The 21,399-nt window shown below is 42.3% G+C and overlaps 1 protein-coding gene across 13 annotated transcripts in view; it reads left to right on the top strand.

Moving 5' to 3' along the window:
- Window positions 1-21,399, top strand: part of DGKI (diacylglycerol kinase iota) — a 252,712-nt gene that overhangs the window by 211,195 nt on the left and 20,118 nt on the right. For all 13 annotated transcript variants that reach the window (XM_080390859.1, XM_080390858.1, XM_080390857.1 and 10 more), the window contains 4 exons: window positions 8,736-8,773; window positions 10,340-10,460; window positions 17,979-18,015; window positions 19,869-19,968. In XM_080390859.1, coding sequence (XP_080246985.1) covers window positions 8,736-8,773; window positions 10,340-10,460; window positions 17,979-18,015; window positions 19,869-19,968 — 296 coding nt within the window. The remainder of the gene's footprint in view (window positions 1-8,735; window positions 8,774-10,339; window positions 10,461-17,978; window positions 18,016-19,868; window positions 19,969-21,399) is intronic.

Genomic DNA, 21,399 nt, shown 5'->3' with positions numbered 1-21,399 from the left:
ATCAAAGTACCTTTAAACTAGTCTGACAGTGCAAATGGGGCCTTAAAGGCAGTTTGAGTATAATTTACATCTGCTTGAAAGCCTCTTTATCCTTCCAGTGTTGTATGAAGGGACTTCTGTGTGAGAACTTAGCCTTTCTTGCCCTCCAGCAAGCCTATATGGTTATTTTTACCTTTTTTTCCCTCTCTCTAAACCAGGGGTCCTCAAATTATGGCCAGTGGGCTGGATACGGCCCCCCATGGTCCTCAATCCGGCCCCCGGTATTTACAGAACCCCCCCACCCCCCCCGCCGGGGTTTGTGGGGGGAAACCAAACAGCCGCAGATGACTGCCTGCCACTGCATCCGCGCGCCGGCCCCCTGGTTAAAAAGTTTGAGGACCCCTGCTCTAAACAGTGTTTTGGTGCTGTGAGTTTTTTGAATCTAAAATTCTTAAAAGAAAAAAGTTTGTAATACATATTTGTAACCACCTGAGTAATGGATGATTTTTTGGTAAGTTAAAATTTTTGTCTAATTCCCCACGTAGGCAAACAGGTGCAGTCAAAACTCTGTCAGTTCTGTCCTTTGAATCTGTACTGGATGCAGTGCTTTTGTAACTAAAGGACAACCCATAAATATTTAGAAGGGTTTTCTACCTCTTTGTGTAATCCTGGAAATAGATGTTATTGAAGTATGGCTTATTCAGAGGGCAGGCATGCTTCAAAAAGTGTGTCTCAAACCAGAGGAGAATGCGTGCTTGTGCACATGTTTTTTCTGTACAGATGGATTAGCTCGAGATGCTGTGTGAAGGCCTTCATAATATTCCCTTTGTGAGTAGTCATCAGACATCTGAGTCTGGTTGCTGTTCGGCTGATGCACTTTTGATCTTCTGGTTGCAGCAGGTTGCTGCAGTGTTGGTTTTCTTTGTCTCTTGGGAGCGTTTTGAGCTCTCAGGCTCTTTATTTAGTTGTCTTTCATGGAAGCGGTGCCTCACAGCACTGCTGTTGTGAGCTACCTAGACTGGTGCCATAGTTCTCGGACCCCCTAAGAAGCCTAAGCCTTCCCCAAAGCTGAATCCTGTGGGGAAGTCTTGCTTACCACCTGCTGCTTTAAGACAGTGTGTGGTGGCAGCAAACAGATACATTTTGGAAAATGTTTAAAAATCAATGATCTTTGCTTTAACCAGCAGAAGAGATGCTATGTTCTAGGGCAGGAAGCCTCTAAACTGCAGGTATTTTTGCTGTCATGTTTTCATTATGGTTCTTACGCAGTCTTTAGGCTGAGGCAGAACTCTTCTAGCGACTCCAGGAACCTTTCCCCATTCCCACGCCAGACAGCTGCTTCAGATGTAGACCTCCAGCATCTTCTCATGGCTGATATTACATTAGAAAGATGTTGCTGACATATAGGGTTAGACTTTCTAAAATGGCTGGTGAGAGACTTTTAATCTTTTTAAGCTGTATTGCGTAATCAAGTTCCCCATCAAAATTCCCCTTGTTTAGTTATAATGCAGCCTCTTTCTTGAGCATTGACATGTGAGACTGATTCTGATGGTCTGTTAGCCACCTATTTGCTGCTCAGCACCAAAGTTTAAAAGCTTGTGCAAAGCATATTCTTCTGTTTGGTGCAAGATTTTGTTTTCTTTTACTTTAAAGTTTTGAGCTTTAAATGTGGAGGTAAAAATCAGCATAAAAAGAAGACAAATGGAGGTTAGTAGCTGACACATATACCCAAGAGTCTTACCATTAAACAACACTACTAAGCTTTATGATCATGAAGATTACCCATCAGTACGTGGGCTGTATTTACAGATATTCTAATGAAAATGGACATTTTTTTCCTGAACACAGCTTTTCCTGTGCACAGCTATAAGGAAAATTCAGTCCTGATGATTATGATAGGACCAAATGTTTGAGACCTTATCTTGGCATAAGTTGTGCACTGTTATGATAAAGAAAAACAAAGGGGGTGAGTGTCCCTTGTAGGGGCTTGGTGTAGCTTTTTTGGCCCAACCACTTAGCCTATATTCAGGGACCTTTGCCCCATTCTATCAGGAGGAAAATCTGGTTGTAAGAGTCAGACAGCTTTTTGATGTAAAGTCCTTTTTCAGTGAACACAGAAGTGCATTTCTTGTGCAGAATTTCAGGCAAGCCTGCATAGTGGATGTTTTACTTTTCCTGCTTTTATTTTTACTAGCCTTTTGCCTCTCTTATAACCACACGAAGATTTAACCATTTATTTCTGGGGATTTTGCCAGCATCTAGGAGACCCCTCAACTCACAAGGCTTAACTTCTGTTTACTTTTTTTTCATGGTCTTCAGTAGTTTCTTCTAGTATTTGCAGGTGCATAAAACACATGAAGAAACGTTTAATTGCTCCTTCCACCCATCTTAGCTTCAAAGAGAAAAGTTTTTAAGCATTGTCAGCTTTGGTGAGACTTGAGATTGTCTGTAGATCAAAGATCTGTGAGCTCACAGTCATTCCAACAGAGCATTATTAATTTTGTGATTTAATTTCTCAATGATGTAGACAGTTTGGCATATATATTTTAAAGGGTTTTGTTCCCCTGTAACTTTAAAAGCAAGTTAAATACTGGGAGGAGGTGAAGAGGCTGTAAAAGCTCAGAGGCAGAGATCTACAACCTTCCTTCACCATGTGTCCCTAAAACTTCTCTATGGGACTGGTAGAACCTTCAGAAATGTCAAGTGTAGCACTGCTCTGTATCTTAGGTACTTGTTTTTCATAGTCATCTTGGAAGGAAAGTAGTCCACAAACCAATTCTCCATGGTGCCCTCCACCCTTTTCATCATTGATTGAAGGTCATGGCTAGTGTAGAAAAAAGTCAGTTCTGAACATTTCTGGGTAAGTTATGTTCGTGTCAGTTTTTCATATTAGATTTGATCTTTACTAGATTATACAAAGCTATTACAAGCAAATGGTTGTTTACAGAGAAAATAATGTACTTCTGAATGATAATCTATATGGACTTCATACTTGACAGCATAGCTGTTTGAGCGATTGAAATAGAAGTTATTATTGATTTCTATTAAACGAGTGGGAAATTAAGAACGAGGGCTTGTTTTATCTTTTCTGTAATGCTGATCCTTAACAGCTCAGAAGACTCCAGCTGTGTAAAAGCCCTCTTCTAAAGGGTCAGCTTTTAACTTCTCAACCTGTAAAACAGTAATTACTTTAAATTTCTGACTTAATTTCACAACTTCTGCAACAGCAATGAAGAGCTGGAAATGTTCTGGAATCTAATGGTAGGCCAAGTTAAATTTAATGACTCTCAAGAAATTTGATGATGTGACCTTCTGCTGCAGTTTATTCTTCATTATCAGCTCAGCCAGGTTTGCGTGAGGCAGTATTTCATGAAGTGTTCCTTAAGAGTTCCCCTGAGCAAATCTAGCAGGAGATGGTGGTGGACACTGAGGCTCGAATTCTGGGGGGGCCCACACCAAAGCTCTAATGTCTAATTTATTTATTTTTTATTAGCCACCTCTAACCAGTAAGAAAGATCCAGCACTGAAATGTGGATGGTGTATCAATTCCAAGTACTGAATTGGTGTGTTAAACTGTGTCTTAGAAAGGGCTGGGCAGTTGTAGAAACTGCCCGATAAATCAGGTTTCTACAAGATCCTGATCTACAAGATCATCAGCTGCCTTATTGTCTCTTTTGAAAGAGCTACAGATTTTATGAGCCCTAATTTTGTTGGAGTTATGGTAGTTGAATTCTGCCATAATTTCCAATGTGCTTAACTGTTGTCATACTCTGATCAGATGCATGGTTAGCCTTATATTTTTTAACCCAGGGTAAGATGTATTATTGCAAATAATACTTTGCTCTCACACTGTGTTCATAGATCTCAGATTGGCTGTATTTAAATCATGGATGTGACAACTCCTTTTGTGGTACTTATACTTTAAAACATAGTTTTAAATAATTCTGCTCCCTCCAACGACAGTTCCTAGACCCTCACAAGCGAATTGCCTGGAAATGGTGAAAACTTCAAAATAGCTGTACATTTTTATCAGCGTTCACCGTGCCTTTGTTTGTCTAGCAGAACTGGGTGCAAAAATGGCGTGGAAAGGGTCAGATCAGGTGTGCAATCTGACCAGTAAAATCTAGAAGATATTTGTGGTTTATGAATATCTTTTGCTCCTGTAAAAAGACACATTATTCCTGTACCACTGACAGTGGCAGACTGCAGAACAGTACTGTTCTTTGAGATTCTTGCCAGTGAAACCCAACTCCTCTGACTCCTCACTGACTCACTAATGATTATTTAACTAACTTACTAAATACCTTCCATTTCAACGTACCTTAAACAAAAAACCTTGGGATCCTGAGATGTTACTTACAAGGGTTTATGTGATTATTTTTTTTCCTCCATATTCTTTCTGAAACTGTTTTAGCAATAAAGTTCTGGCATGGTAGTAGCCTGGTGCTGAGCCCTGCTTATGTCCTTGGTGTTAAGATGATCAGCAACATTGGAATCAGGAAGGAATTTTCCTGCAGGGCAGATGGGAAAGTGTAGTTGTTGGTTGAGGTTTTCTGTACTCACGATGCTTCTGAGGATTTTCATTGCTTTTGAAGTGACCAAGATGGTGGTGACAACTTCTGCCCCTCTGCTGCTGTTTTCTTTTGATGTGTTGCAGTTGTGGGTCTGTCTTTGTTAGCTGTTACATTTATGAGGCATTCTCGTGCTGCACCTGTATGTTATTCAAAGACTTCCCAAAATTTCTGAGACCATGAGCATTACCGGGTGTCAGGAGTATCACACCTTGGAAACCCTTAAAAGGAGGACCCCATCCTTTTTGTCCTTGTTTGGTAAGACATGTCTCCTGGCATCATGCCATTCTGAAGGATCCCCTCACTGTCTTAGTTTGGCTCTTAATTTAGGTACTTCAAATGGGAGTTAATTGTCCCTAGAACTTCTGTAATCTGTGGAGGGAAACGCACAACTGGAACTACTGCAGGCGTGCCAGGCTGCCTTCTGTAGAGGGTTATTTTCTCTTCTGACCATCCAGGTGGCCCTATGAGACCTCCTAGACACCTGGCAGCTTCTGAAGTTACTGGGTACAAATACCTCACATCTTTGTTATCTGGGTCCCAGTGTTTAATGACTAGTTTTGCAGCTCTGTTTTAAAACTGCTAGTTTCACATGCGGGACCAGAGAGGAATTGTTATTTGGTAGGTTAATTTCAAGGCTGGGAAACAAAAAATGTTTATTGTAACTCAGTGACATTAATATGAAATAGTGGGCACTAACATAGAAATGATGAGTGACACATGCCACAGGAAAGGTATTGGTTTTAGCATGTGTGGGTGTATTAGTGGGTGTTTTCCCCCCGTGTCTCAAGCTGCACTAGCTTGCAGCATTACCAGAATTCAATTAGCAACCTTTTAACATGGCATTTTTTCTGTTATTACATTCTCTACCTGTAGCTATTCAAAATTTAATTTATAAGTCAAGTGTGTGGGGTTTTTGTTTGTTTGTTTGTTGCTGTTTTGTTGTTGTTGTTTTTTGTTTTTTTTTTTGTGTGTGTGTGTGGTTTTTGTTTTGGTTTGGTTTTTAATGAGGTTTCTTTTGTAAGTTGGCCCACAGGGGTGGTTAGAGCCACATCTCAAAATTCAGCCAGTGGAAACTGAAAGTTGCTGGTGATTAGCGGCTGTTAGATACATAGTCTGCATTTCTGGCTGTCCATATCCCAGCAGGTAATTGTTTCTGTCAAGATCCATCGGCCTGGGCAGTGATTGACACATTTGCTGGCAGTTCCAGCAGGGAGTTCAGTGATGGAGCAGGGGCTGTCTGCAGGGGTATACCAGTAGAGAGGGTTGAGCTTTGCTGAGAAGGCAGCCTGAGGAGTCCACCACCGTGGCAGGCTGAGTGCTTCCTTATTATATGGACAGAAGACTTCAGTCTCCAGTCTTGTCAAGCTGTCACATTTCATCAGTAATAAATCTGCTTGCTAAATAAATGAAAAAGGTAATAAAACATTTTTATTAGTCATGACAAATGCTTGTCTAAGGAGAAGCTGAGAAAATAATGACTTGATTTAAATATTTATTAAATCAAGTAATTTTTGAGGCATCTTTAAGACCTGAAGGTTTTTTATGATATGATAAAACTGTTGCATAATTCATGTTATATATTACACCAGTGGTGCAGTGTTGCTCAGAAGAAATAAAACCATTCTCACTTTAATGTTTTTAATTTTAAGCTAGCCTGGCATTGCATGTTAACAGCATTTTTGTCCAATTTCTCAGTCTGCTCTCTCTTGTCAGTGCCATCTGCTTGCTTGTTTTACCACCTCTTTAACAACCAGGTGATTTTTGCCATCTTCACTCTCCTCCTAAATATGCTCAGCAGTCCCGTTTGGGTTTATGGGGTTAATGTGCTAAGCAATATTTATATGTTTATGTAAATGTGTTCCCTATTTTAAAGAACTTTTCTCCATTTTTGAATTATTTTACTGTAGTCTAATCCGCTTGTTATGCCAGCTGGTTTTGTTATTGGTAATGTATTCATTTATGCAATATGTTCTACTCTAGAAAAGCACTTAAAATTAAGTGTGCAGGTAGACTTGGTGAAAAGAATGTGATTAGCTCAAAGCTAAGCACCTGCCTAAATGCTTTGCTGGATTGGAGGCTTAGGAAGGAGAGGAAAAGATCTATCTAATTATGTTGAATGTGTCGTAGAACTTAATAGCCTTATCACCAGACCAACCTCTAGTTATGGGTACCCAACGCAGAAGATTTCTCACAGATTGCTAGGCTTTTCTTTTCACTTTATAGTTTTCTAGATCTCTCTCCAGGCTTTTATGAGCTATAATCTTAAGTGTGCTTTGCATAAGAAAATGTGCCTCTGCATCTTAGGAGGTAACTTAAGGGAAGCCATGTCTTAAAATACTGGTAGAAGACAATGAAGAGTTGGTGCCACCAGTTCATTTGATTTTTGCATGTGTGAGGAGAGCAAAATACCTATACAGGTCCACAATGCAGCAGCCCACAGAATAAATGTGATGGTGAGACCAGGCCGGCGAAAGAAGAAAAGATAAAATTAATGACGCAAGGGCAAAATTCTGCTCTGCTATTAATTTGTGCTGAGCCAGTATTGGAACTATTGAAAAAAAACACCCAAAAAACCAACAAACCACAAACAAACGAAGGACATAAACCTCTGAAAATAAAATCTGAAGAAAAGATGTACATGTATTTTTCCAGTTCTAACTCTTACCTGCTGGCGTTTGTCTTTTTCCATTCCACGAATCTGTGTGCCCTTGCTCCCATAGATGTCAGGGGGATTTGCAGGACTTAGTTTAACTTATGGTCACTGTAAAATTGCCCTAAATGCAATGTTGTATGAATTACTGCTACTTCTGTCCCAGGACAGAATTTAGCTGGACTGGGTTTTTGCTTTTCCCACTGCTGCATGGCTGGGGCATGAGGCATTGCCGAGACCAGAAAGCCATGCACAACCCCAGGTGTTTTCAAAGAAAGGGACGTTTGTTGAGTCGCCTTTGCACACCTTTCCTCTTCTGCAGTGTTTAGCTTGGATGTGTTGTCATTTCTGAAGCTGTAACAAGCTCCTCGTGGAATTCAGTTTCCAGTGTGTTATTTTTTATAGGCAAGGTTTTACTATGGTTTTCTTTCCCCCTTGTTCCTCCCTACATGAGCCTTTGGAATCTTTATCAAGGATGGCACTTGATGAAATGCTTAACTTGATTGCGTTGCCTAGACTCGAAGATAGAAATGGGCTTAGGCACTCTTGAAAAACTATGAACTGAGACAGGTGTTTAATGCTTTCTAAGATGCAAACCAAGTAAGTGCTTTCTCAGAAAGATTATTCGTAATTGTTTTTTACTACATATATCATGATAAGGACAAGGAAGATAAAAGGAGGAAATAGCTGCATAGCAGTAGATCTGTAACAACTTCTCCTGCATAACTGAGGTTACCTGCCACCACGGTGTTTTTAGCTGAATGCAGGCTATACACAGGGCAATCCCAGGCTTTTGCCTTCCTTTCTGCCTTCTTTATAATGGGCATGGGGCAGACAGGCGTGGGTATTGAGCAGTTCCTGGCTCTGTGCATAGCTCTGTCCTGCCTTGGTATGAGCCTTTGTTTGCTTTGCCTCTCTTTCTGTGTATATTTAAACTGCAAAGGCTAAAAAGGCAGGGACTGGCTCCTCCTGCTCTGTGTTTGACTCTGCCTGTCAAACCTGGGGAACTTGCTGCCCACTGGCATGTCAAAATGTTTTTGTAATACAAATAATTATTAAGAAATTTCTCTTCTGCAACCTAACCATCTGCAGTGTATTTGAGGCTGTCTCACCACTCCACCATTGGTATGAAGAAGGCTGAGGACTCTGACGATACTTTCAGGTTCTCAGTGTTTATGACAATGATGTCTTTAGTGATGACTCAGGTGCTGGAGACCTGGGCCCACCCTGTGAACCTTGCTGAAAGGTCCCTGAAGTGTCCCAAGGGAAAAATTCAGATAGAAGCATGCAGTTCCAGGGCAGCACTGGAAATGCTGGTTTGATGTCCATACACCTTTCACGCAACATGGGCAGTCTTCTGCCTTTCCAATATGTGTCAGTGCAGGGTTCGCATTGATTTTGGTAGTATATGAAGAATGCAAGTGGACTGAGGTGTCAGTCTTAAGTTGCATGTACTGTGAGCTATGTTCTCAGCCGTGAGGCTATATGCATAATGCTTTCTGACTAACATTAGTTTTCTATTTGTCTTGCAGCACTTTTACAGGCAGTCATAGCTGGTGATCTGCTGAAGGTAAGTACAGAGCACCGAGTGTCCACTTTTTCACAGCTTTTTGCAGGTCTGATATACTGTAAATTTTATCACACCTCTGCTCAAAACATAAATAGGCTGCTGTAGGGACTGCTGGCAAGTGCCATTTTACAGTCTTTCCAGGAAACCCTGAATATTAGGGGAACACATCAGTCAGGTGAGGTGTGAAATTCAAGTGAATAGGATCTGGTGTTAGACAGCACCTTTCAGACCAGGATTCATAGCACAGTGCACAGACCAATGTGTCAGTTACTAACGGAAATTACTATACTAGCAAATGCAACGCTGAACAGCAGGGTAGTTCTGACACAACCTTACATAGTAAAGGATATTTTATGGCAGTGAGGTTGGTGGCCAAGCCCCTAGAGTTGCTAGAGCCTTCTTAACTTCTGCCTACACAACCACCAGACCAGGCAGAACAAACCTCAGCTTGTTGTTTTATTGTCTGATGGATGTCTCAAAATATGTGGTGTGTAGGTATCGTTAGTTATTTGGGACGAAAAGGTACCCATACAAAAATGCTTTGTGTTGAAAGTCTGGAGTTCCATGTCTGACTGTTATTCAGGCAGTGTTTTTCAGTAGCCAAGTCAGGGTTTGAAAACATGCCCTCAAATTTGGATGACGACTGTGATTAATGATTGCAATTTTATCTGTGAGAAGCCAGCTTGGAGCCATTTGTAAAAATGACAGTACTGTTAGGCCAACTCTTTGCCTGCAGATGCCCCTTCTACACCTCTGCCCCTGTGCTTGTGGCTGCAGCATCTAGGGAGCATTCCTTCAACCAGCAGTCGTAAAAATGTCATCCCTTTTCTTCTGCTTGAAAACTTCTTGCCTGAGTTTGCTTTGACAGAGAAACTTCTTGCCCTTTTTCAGATGTACTGCATCATAAATGATGCCTCACTGTCACAATCCTCTCCCTCTTTTCTGCAGTGATCTGCACTGAAAATCCTTCCCCCCCCCCCCCCCCCCCCTCTCCCCGCCTCAACTTTGCAGCATTTCTGAGACCTGGCTGGTTGCTGTTTGCCCATTCTTACCCTGCATAGTGCTTCCTCCTTCACCAGTCCCAGGTAGGGTGCAGAGAGTGAGGACGGGAATCTGGGGCAGCTGAACCCCAGCTCCCTGTGTATTTCTGAGCTGGAGTTTTCTGGTTTGGTCAGAAAGCGTTTGTCTTCTGTGCTGAGGAAAAATTAGAATTTTCAGTAGAGAAACCAGAATTTTCTGTCAAATAGATATATTTCAAAATATACCAACAGCTTCACCAGAAACTGTTTGCAAGCCTGGCTAGCAAACAATAATTCATCACCAGTAAAGTAGCATTGTCTCATTTTTTGAGAAATACAAACCACTCTTCTTAACCCATATAATTGTCAATACTTCTAGTTTCACATATTTTTCATTGGAGTCTAAAAGTTGACTTTAAAGTAGTTTTTTTTTTATTTTATTCCATTTTTGTGTTGACCTCCTATGAAAATCAGTAAATAATTTACCTGCATATTTGTTTTTCTGCTCCTCCCATCTTATCTTTCCATGTGTTGTTTTTTTTTTCAGTTCATAGAATGCTGTAAAAAAGGAGCCAATTTGTTAATCCAAGGACCTGATCACTGCTCCTTGTTGCACCATGCTGCCAAGACTGGGCACAGTGAGATTGTGAAATACATCCTGGAGCATGGTGAGTCACAGTGGGTACATCTGTGGACAGCTGTATGCCAGCCAAGTGTCAGTCAGGTAAAACCACACTGTGCAGCTGGAAGTGCCCTCACTTACCTGTGGTCACCCTCAGCAAAATGTCCACCTGCAGCATGTGTGAGCAGGATGTAGGAACATGGCAGTAATGGCAGTGATGGCTCCAGGTAAAGGGAAACTGTGGAAACCAAAATAAAGACGGCTTTTGAGGTGGATGGGTGTTTTCACAGTTGCATCAGATGGGGGCTATGAAGAAACAGCGTGATGCTCTAGTTAGAACCTCTGGCATAGGAATCCTCTGAACTAATTTGTTTTTCAATCAGAGCATATATTGTAGAAAGCATCTAATCTCCTTTACAACTTTACAGTGATGGAGAACCCATCCAACCATTGGTATTGTTTTAGTATATAGTAACACACTAGTTAGGAATCCGTGCATTTATTTCTAGACTGGATTTGCCTAGCCTCCCTTCCAATATTATCTCTCTGTTAGATTCAAGACCACTCAATAACAAAATGTTATGGTCTTCATTTTATATTTATATTTATAGGCTGTGATCATGCTATTTCCCTTTTTTCCTTTCAACTCTTTTTATCTTTGTCAGTAACAGGATTGCAGGCATGCTTACACAGGCTATGCAGCAATTTGTGTGTGTATGTACATTTGAGGCAGTCACATTTAGGAGTTTCTGCCTGTTGAACTACTGTAATCTTGTTCACTGGTTGCTGGAAAGTGGCATGGTAATATTGTCACTGCTTTACATGCAGAGCTGAAGTCCCAGTCATCAGCCTTCTGCACCCTAGGAAATGTTTTCTAGTCCTTTAAACATTCTTGTAACTCTTCTCTGATCCCTCTTCAGAATATCAATGGCTATTCTGACTTCTGGATGTCAAAATCAGCTTTGTTTCAGCAGCAGTGTTAGCACTAAATGCAGGGGCTGCCTCTGGCAGTTGGAGTAAGTGTTGGCTAATGCTCAAAAGTTACTGCAGAAATTGTGCAGGGAGAGGAAGAAAGTGCAACTCTTAGGAAAGGAAGAAGCAATAATCCATTTGTTAACATTTGTGTTCTGGGGGGGGATTTAGCTGGAGCTTGACTCCTAAGCTTAAGTTTTTACATACAGGTGTCAATCTATGGGTGTGAGTTCCTGTACTGTCAATAGAGATCTATGACTCAGTTCATTTGGTCATGTATGACAGAGGTACTACAGGAGACTTGTCCTCTCGCAGTGGAAGCGAGGGGAGGGCATTTTTAATAGCAGCAGACTTCTAGCATGATTAGCTCTAGGGAGACCCTAGTCAAGGTAGTCATTGGAGCCCAGCAAGTGATTCAGCTGATGGGACGTCTGCATGGGTCTACAAGATGACATACAAGGCCTGCAGGGGACCCATGCTGGACTGGCAGCTGAAGCCCAAGCAGGCATCCCTGTCATTCCAAATGCATCCCAAGTTTTGCCCATAGGCATATCAAATGGCACAAAATATCTGTGTGTGGGCAACTGAACTGTGCCCCAAATATCTCACTGAGAGGGGCTAAATTGCTCTTTTACTGTTTTATGTATAGAAAACTACATATGGATGGCTAAGTGCAGTTGACCTTTTATCCAAATATTAGCTAGTTTTCTCACTAGTCGTAAGAAGTCTTACCAGTGCTAACTACCTCCTATTTCGCTGCTCTGGATTATCTTATTAGTCAGAGTGCATATACCTGCCTCTGAATTCTGTAGACAGGCATAATTTCACTTAATTTTCTTACTGCCTCTGGTGTCTTCTTATACTGCACGTGACCTGTGCCAATTCACTGTCATGGCTGCCTCTCTAGGATTTTTCTTATACACCTATACCTTAAGTTAGTCACAGTCTGACCCAGTTACTGTTACTTTGATGAAGGTTTAAAATGAGATCATCTAAGCTGGTAAGGATATGAGGAGGGAAGCCATGGGAATTTTTGAAGTAAATGGAGAAATGTGAGGGATTACGGACTGTTAGAAAAAGACAAACCAGAAGGTTGAGCAAATGTCAGCTCAGTTCCTCTCTCCCGGCTTTGTCCCTAAGGATGGCAGAAAGCTTTTGCAGCTTTCCAGACATATGTCCTCTGGGCTTCTCCAAATGCATTGTTTCTTTAACATTCTCTGGGGATCAGAGAGTACATAGGACAATGCTCTAATAGAGGCCTCCTCTCTTCTCCCACCAAGCAATTAATGAAACTCATTTCTACTCTGGGCACTTCTCAGTCACAAATGAGCTCTCTTGCTGAATGATCATCATCATCATCATCATCATCACCACTATGTCCTTCTTTTTCAGTTGCTTCTCTGGCATCTGGCACCTTCTCAACATTAATTATGGTATAAGACCCAATCCAATGCTACTAATAGCTGAGGCTTTCCCTGTATCTAGCTTCTCACCTCTGCTGATATCCACCCTTGATAAAAAAAAGAGTCTTACTCCTGCTCTGGCAATTACCTCTGCCCAGGCACACTTCCTCTGTAGTTTGTCTCCTTCCCATACATGTCTGGAGATAGTTAATATTAATAAGAGTTCCACTGTAAAATACCCTCCAGCATACAGCATAGAAAATGTATTATTAATCACACAGGGAAAATCTTCTGGATATCTTTAAAAAAACAGTAACAATAAAAAACAAGGCACAAACCACCGTACAAGGAATTTTAACTGCCTAGTTTGAAAATAGTGGGGTGAATCAAATGTGATATAGGAGTGGGGCCCATAGCACTGGGATTATGAAGCAGTGGGAAATGTAGTGATGCTGAGGCTGTCCATTGTGGAGATGGCTTCATGCCATCAGGCTACATTAATATGGGAGGCTATTCTGTGATCTTGATGAGAATGATTTCAGATGGTAAGGGGAGGAAAATAACCCTTCTTAAATTAGAAAAAGCAGAGTTGAGTCATGCCAAGAGACTGCTGTGCAGTATCGCCAGATACTTAGCAGTGGACTAGCACAAGCCTGGAATAGCAGCTGAAGCACCGATGTAGGAGGTATCAGGATGACAGCTGCTTACTGCTGCAGGAACAGTTGTGTTGGCTGCTGTTCCTGAAAAACAGTTTATCCCCTGTGCAGGAAGGGCAGATACACAGACTTACCTGTTGTTCCAGGCTGCCTTCCCAAATCAGGGGTCTTTTCCTTCTAGTAGGAGGTTCACCTTTTAAGATGTGTCTGTAGCCGGGCTAAGAAACACTTAGCTAGAAACTGAGGGCCAAACTCAGTAGGTATCAGAACAACATCTGTTTATTGCTGTAGTCAGCAACTGTCTCACACCCTAATGCGTACACATTAGAAAAGACTTAACTGTTTACTCGCTTAACACAAACAGAATTAAGGAAAGCTTAAGAAGCTCCGCTGAAAAAAAGACCTCCTAAATCGTCATCTGTGTTTGGAATCAAACTTGGCTTGGAGTCTTTATCTGGCAGTTGTGACTATTTATAAATTATAACTGTTATATAAAACATTCTGTTTGCCTTCTCCTTGTCTTCCCCTCTTCTCTAGATGCTCAAATGACAAGCAAGAATTCTGTATTTCATCTAGGGTATTTTAATTTTAAACAGAAGAGAGGAAAGAGATTTACAGTTGCCTTATGAGTTTGTGGTGGGAACTTCTAAGGGAACAGGCAGTCAGTAGAGCATCCCATCCTGAACATTTCTGTGACCTCAACCCTCAGCGTCCTTGCTCCATTAGATAGCATCCTCTACTAAGAAAGATGATGCTTTCATTACTTTTAACACTGCAAAGTCAACAGTGAAGAGCCATTGGTGAGTTTGGATCTGCATCCTGACAAGATTCAGGAGTTCCAAAGAAGGCTTTTAGAAGGTGAATTTTGCCATGACAGAGATGTGTGTCATGGACAAAGTTGGAATAGTCATCAGAAGGCAACACTGAAGGAGAGTGAGTTTGCCTGACATTTGCTTGTGTGTCTAGATTTGCAGAATGTTTTAGGGTAGTGGATGTTTGTGAGGGGCCTAAGCAGAAAACAGCTTAGTTTTCCTAGAAGGCACAAGTTATAAAATAGTCTATTTTAATTTGTATGTCTAACAAATATTAGGTCAACATAGCTGAGAGACAGTTACGATGAAAGGTGTGCTCCCATAACCCAGCTAACCTCTATGTTACAGTGGAAATTCTGAGGTAAAAGTCACCAGCAGTAAAAACCAGACACAGTTAATCCTCACGTCAGGTGAAAATGAGGAGTGTGGGGTTGGGGAAAGGCTTGAAATAGTTCTGAATTTGCAGATTAATATTATTTTAAAAATACTCCCCCTTTGAAGGTAAAGGAACCAAATCCAGTTTTGTCCCTCAGATAACAACCTCCGTCAAGTTATTAAACAAAGAGGGTTTTGATAAATAAGCACTCAGAAATGCTGATAATGTCCAGCATTACTGCTTAAAGTAAATACCTTTTTTCCCCCAGTTCTGTGAAGGACTGACAGGACAAGGGGCTGGCAGGGGTTAATAGCTGTGGGTCTCCTGTGGGTAGGTGTAACCACATCCATTGGAGAGGGCAGGGTGTGCTGTGGGCCCAGAGGCCTTTCAGACTGCATGGTGCTGTATATTTTGGAAATGCCTCTAAAATATGGTCATTTAGTCTCTCTCTTATGTTGTAGTGAGCTCAGCTAAAGGGCAGCTGGTTGCGAGCGTCTCCTTCCCTTCCCTCCTCCCACCCCCAGCACAGGCTGCTTTGCCTCCTGAGAAACTGGAAAGGGGCTTTGGCAGAGTGAAAGGGGGCAGAAGAGAAGGAAAAATGTTAGTAATTCTACACAGACAGTCTATCGGAGATGTTAAGGGAAGAGAGTGATCTCAGCTGGGCTTCCCCTCAGTGTGTCATGCTTTTCAGCTCCTTTCATGCAAACTTCTCCCCCCTCATCCCCATCCTGCCGTTCTTTAGCCTCCCCCCCACCCCTCGCCCCAGTCTCTCTCTCTTTTCTCTCTTCCCCCCCCCCCCCCCCCCCCCCATTTCTATCTTTTGTTTTTATTTCCCCTCCTGCTGTTTTCCTTGATAGAAATCTCACTCATGCATTTCCCTTCCGGATTTCTATTGGGTTATTTTGCCCTCTCTCTCTCTGCGCCTTGGTCCCCTTTTCTTTCTCTGCCTCTTGTCCCAGAGTAAAACAGCCGCCTCCCCGCTGGGTCAGGATGACAGTGCCGTTAGCTTTCCCAGTGCCAGCCCTTCCCACATCTGTGCAGCTTTTGTCCTGGGGCAGAGGGGGATTTGGAATGGTCGGTTGGCAGCGCCAGGGAGACTGATGTAAAAATGAGGTCCAAAAAAGAGGGGAAAGGGAATTAGGAGGAGGGCGTGAGATGGTTTAAGAGAAGCACAACTGAAAATAAAATAAAGAAGTAAAGGGCACAGCTCAGGCTGTGTGTGCGTTGGGACATTACAGCTTCAGAGACAGGCCAGAAAGAATGAAACAAATGAATCCTGGTACCATGTTGTGCTGCTAGTCAGTGAACCCCAGTGTGGCCCTTATGTATGACTGGGATGGAGTCGGAGCACTCCCGTGAAATGCTTTATTTTGGACAGTATCCAGGAGAGCACCTTTCGCACATAGGCAGGATGTACCTGGCACCTCCTCATGTTTGTACTCACAAGCTACCCTCTCAGTCTTCAGCTCCTCTGTCCTACCCTTGCTATTTCTTCCTGCTCCAGAGCAGGAAGAGGAGTTTTCCTTCACCCTTGGCTTCCTATCCCTCCAGACCCTCTCTGCCCCAGCATCTCCTCCCTCTCAGGTCATATTCTCTAACTTTGCTCCATCCTAATGTTTTGACACCTTTTCCCACTTACCAGGGCAAGTAACTCTATGTCCAATGCAGCCAGCCCAGTCACCTGTTCCACCTTTGCATCAGAACCTTCCTTGTCCCATCCATGAACAGAAATAAAAGTTTACCTGGCTGTATTTTTTCTAACACACTGCAGGCCATTCCTGGTTACCTATCACTGGGACGTGGCATTGCAGCAAGCCATGGGGAATTGCCTCTGATTTTGAGAGAACATAATTTTCTCCTAGGAGATGGAAACGAGTCTTTTTCTTCATCTGTGGGTTATTATTTTTATTTTTAATTTCTCAGGATTTATCTATCTTTCCTCTGAACAAGGGGCCCCACTTAGCCACCTGTACCCTCCTTCATGCTTATGGGAGCTCAGGGGTCATGAGTGATTCTTCTTTTTGTTAGGGAGGAGTGAACAGGTAAATGCCAAGTGTGGAGGTGAGGATGTGTGGCAGCAGAGCCAGGGTACTGTCCATTAAAAGCTGACAGTGGCTAATGAGTTTGGAGAAATGTCATGGTAGGTGTGCAATGCCCTGTGCACCAGGGACTAAGCATGCTAAGTTTTGACCACCTCTTTCTCATGATGACAGAAGATGAAGTAAAGGAGCTACCTGCAGCTCCAGGAGCTGAGGGAGCTTGTTGCCCCCTATGATACTGCATGTGTGTGTTGTAAAAGCAGTGAGGGAGGACAGGCTGCTCTGATCCATTTTGACACACACTCCGAGTGAAAGAAGTGTAGAGAGGTTGTGTGGAGGCCTTTGTAAGCAGGTAGTGTGAAATTCCTCAGTTTCAGGTGAGACTTGCTGTAAGCTCTTGAGGACTCTTGAGTTTCAAAGTCAAAGTGTGCTGAAGAGAAATATTCATGCACAGGAAGGAAAATTCCTGTAAAGTTTCACTGTTCCTCTTGCTAACTGCCCTATACCATCTGGCACTACACTCCAGAGCAGTGGAGAGAAGAATAATAAGACAGGCTGCAAAGGGAAAGGTTTTTCTTGTTTCAAATGCTATCCGGATCCTAGCCTTTCCGTATCACTGTAATTCAGTTCAGTGATGGAATTTGCTGCTATAAACATCTGCCTGTATTGAATATCAAGAACAAAAGAACATTAGCATAAATGCATTATTTTATCCCACTTAACAAAAATCTTTTCTGTTTGTCTTAATCTTACTTTCCTGATCATTGCTAACCAGTAGAGTACAGGATTTGCATATCAATATAAAGACTGCTGGGAATATTCCACCCTGATCTACATTCTGTATAAAGCTATTAAATGGAGTAACACAGGGATGTCATTCAGGACAGAATTTGGCTAATTTCAACTTCCTAATGACATTTTCCCTCTAGTACTAACAATAGATTTTAACTTGCAATATATAAGGGTTTCCAGTATATCAGCATTTTCAATGCACTGTATTTATGTGAACCACTTAATTGAGCAAGGTGAAGAGTGAGAAAATAAACTCCATGAATATTCATTCCCAGTATAATTTAGAGGCTGCTACTCCCTCGTGCTGACACTCCAGCAGTGACTGTGCATTCAGAATTTTGCAAGTGCAAGGGCTTGCACAAGCAAATATTACCTTGAAGTTTAGTATATTTGTGCAAATTGAGCTTTCAGTTGGCTTCTTTTACATATTCTCACCAGGAATCTTCTCCTAGTAGTGGTACTCTTCTAGTCATGCAGACAAGTGCTATATGACATACCTGAATGTCTTTTGCAGGTCCATCTGAATTACTGGACATGACAGACAGTGAAACGTAAGTACAACCTACCCTGCCCTTTGCATTATGTGCATTAGCCTAGCAGATTTCTCTTGTTTTTCAAGTGCAAACTTTCAAATAAAAAGCTTGTATAATGGTGCAGCTTCTCAAAAACAAACAAGCAAAAAAAAAGTCCCCCTAAACCCAAACAACCACCACCTCATATGTGGGCTTTCTGGCCTAAACCAAATGTTTCTTGAATTCCGTAAAGGGCTACCTCTCTATTGCTTCCCACGCCTCCTTAATCTTTCTAGAGGAATACAAGTCCTGCATTGTGCTTCAGTGTTTCTGGCATCTGCTTACTGAGGGACCAACCTGAAGAGTAAATTCTAGAAGTCAGCAAATTACTTTTCTTGCTCTATACCTTTTCTTCAGTCCTTTCTTGATTGGTCTAGGGTACTGTGCCTTAGCTGTCCCACGTGGCCGCAACCTGTGCAGCTGAAGATTTCTCTTAAGTTGTTAGAACCTAGTTCACCTTGGTTGTTATTAATTAAAAATTATTTTTTCCAATTCCCAACTGCTCTATGCCTTGTTGTGTAATGAAGGTGTTACAAAGAATATGTAAGGGATGCATGAATAATCCTGGAAAGTATATGGAATATATGGGAAGCAAAAGTCACCTTTTTCATAGAGGTTAAACCTACCATTCCTCACCCCACAGTGCCCTCCTCTGCTAACGGGCAACACCAGCAAGGGTTTGCACAAAGTGCTTGTGTTCAGTCCAGGAGTGATGGAGTTTGGATAGACTGCCGTTTTCTTTTCATCCAGTAGCCTAGCACAGCCACTGAAATAAAGTGGAGGTGAACATGGCTATGAGGGGTTCACTTTACAAAGGTCTCTCCACCACTAACCCTTGAAAAGGGAAGGTTCAAGCTGTAACTGGCAGCATGAATTTGTCTTTTGATCCTTAGGGGGAAATGAGCTAGTATCCCATTCTGAATCTAGTTCTTATGCAGTTGAGGCAGGTTCCGTTACAAGGTTGCCTATTCATATTTCAGCTTGCCCTGTCATGCACTGAGGCTGAAATCCCTTTATGCACTCTCACTTCCTGGGTAGGTAGGTGCAACAGTTGTCCTACTGCACATATTTCTTGTCACTTATTATTTTGGAGGTGAGGTAATGGCCCTATTTGTTGGACACTAGTATTAAGAACCTCTTTTCAACCCACTCAAAGCCTACGTTCCTCCTCTTCCTAGGCAAATCTAGATAGATTTCTTTAACCTCAGTACTCCAGTCCGTCTCAGAACCCTGTTACGCATAGCCCCAGTCTGAGTGAAGAGCTTTGCAATAAATCTGCTCCCACTACACAGCTTTCTCTTTTGAAAAGGTTCCTCGGTGGCTCACCGGTCCAGCAATGGAAGACAAACACACTGCTCTTGCTCTTACACATCCAAGAGAGCAGCATATCAGAACAAGGGCAGCAAGTGCACCAGTCATGGCTTTCATGGGCAAAATATTTCTAGGATGCATCCAAGAATGAGGTTGAGGAAAGAAATTGCAAGAGGAAATAAACACTGTTACTGTTCTGTCTGCTGTGAAATAACTTGGCCAGTTTGCAGCAGTTAGTAGAACTGGTGGTTGGGTGGGAATGTGACATTCAGTCCTTGGAATACATAAACCCTGTGCATATTTCTTTCCCGCCCCTCAGAAGCTATTTGTGCATTGCAGGCTTTCCTACTGAGTCAAAGGATGTAGATGCTAAGGGAGAGAGTGCACAAGTCTACCTCTGCCAGCAAGAGGGAACCTCGCAGAAATGCAGCATCCTTCTCTCTCTGTCCTCTGCACCTCGTACTTTGTAAATGTACATTGGTGTGATGTGTCTCACTGCTGGTTTCTGTACTTTGGTCTAGGGGTGAGACAGCATTACATAAGGCAGCCTGCCAGCGCCATCGCACTGTCTGCCAGCTCCTGGTGGATGCGGGAGCCTCACTGAGAAAGACGGACTCCAAGGTAACCCGGCCCCATCAACAAGTTATAAAATACTGCAGCCAAGTGAGACTGATCAGCATCCGTCCCTGCTGTTTGCATGATTGAGGCTTCCTCGTGTGTGCCAAGAGCAGCTCTTTTTAAACAAGCTATTTTTATTTAGAAAACTGAATTGATTTAAACAAGTGCAAGAGACTTCAGTCCCCAACATGGGTCATCTTCACCGTAGTGAGAGCCTGGCCTCAAACTATTCGGTGCATTGGGTGTGAATGAGGCACCTCCATGGTGCGGCATTATCCTCCTCCTGTGTGGTCAACAGAGAGGCCTGTGGGCAAGGACCACCGAGAGGAGCCTTGGTTTGTGATTGCATGTGTCTGTGAGGCTTGATTGTTGTGGCTGACTTGCTTTGTGAGGATGGCTAATAATTTTCTTTTGCCCTTGCTTGCCCCTGTGCTCACTCATGTGACACTAACCACAACCCTTGTCCCAGTGTGTGCTTGGCTGAGAAAGAAGTCTGGGCAAAATGAAACCCTAGGAATATTCTATCAATACAACAATCTGATCACTTAGGAACATGTTCCAGAAGCTGCCTCTCTGGTATTTCTGAGCGTAAGCGTCCTGTGGTCAGCAGCTGAGAGGTAGTTGGATCTCTGGGTTCCAGAGTCAGAAGCACCTTCACTGCAGCAAGACAGTTATAAACAATTCCTACCATGTATGGACAACGCTTGTATGGACTAGCCCATAAGGGGGAGACGGATTGTCTCTTTTTCAGATGACAGTACTGTACATTGCAAAAAGATAATTTCTGCAACAGCTGAAATCCAGACAACAAGTGGCTTCTGACTTGTTAATCTCCATCTGCCCAGAAATCCAAGGAGCAGGAGTGGTTTTGTGGAGTTACATTAATGTGTTTCCAATATGTTTTTCATAGTTTATGGTCAAGACTTGTGGTCCAATTTAACAGTACTTTTAAGGTAGCTCAGGTAACGGAGTAGCAAATTGATGCACTGGAAAATGTTTTGTATTTGAGATAGAATGAGACACATTCAACTTAGTTCAACTGTTGCGCATCTCTCTGCACATCCGTAGCAAAGTGTATAGTCTGTGAAGTGCACTCTCCAAGGGTTAGCTACAGTACTGTGCATCATATTCATTCACATAGGGATTGTAACCCTTGGATGACAAATCAGTTCCTTCCAGCATGTGAGCCCTTCTATATGATGTATCAAATAGCAAGTCCTTGCAGAACTACATGATTTATCTTAAACCACACAAGGACTTTGAAAATCTTTGGAATCTCATTACTTTGATAGAAAAAACTTGACTTAATGTCGACTTGTACAACAAATAAGTAAATTCTACAAATTTGCTTCTATCCTTCCTGTACTAATTTCTTTGGGTTGTGCTTTCATTTGTTCTAAATATTTTAGCACAAGACTTTCCCTTCATGTTTCT

This window comes from Falco punctatus (genome assembly GCF_963210335.1).
Source record: "Falco punctatus genome assembly, chromosome: 6".
Classification (NCBI taxonomy): Eukaryota; Metazoa; Chordata; class Aves; order Falconiformes; family Falconidae; genus Falco; species Falco punctatus.
This window is presented reverse-complemented; position numbering and strand designations above follow the sequence as displayed.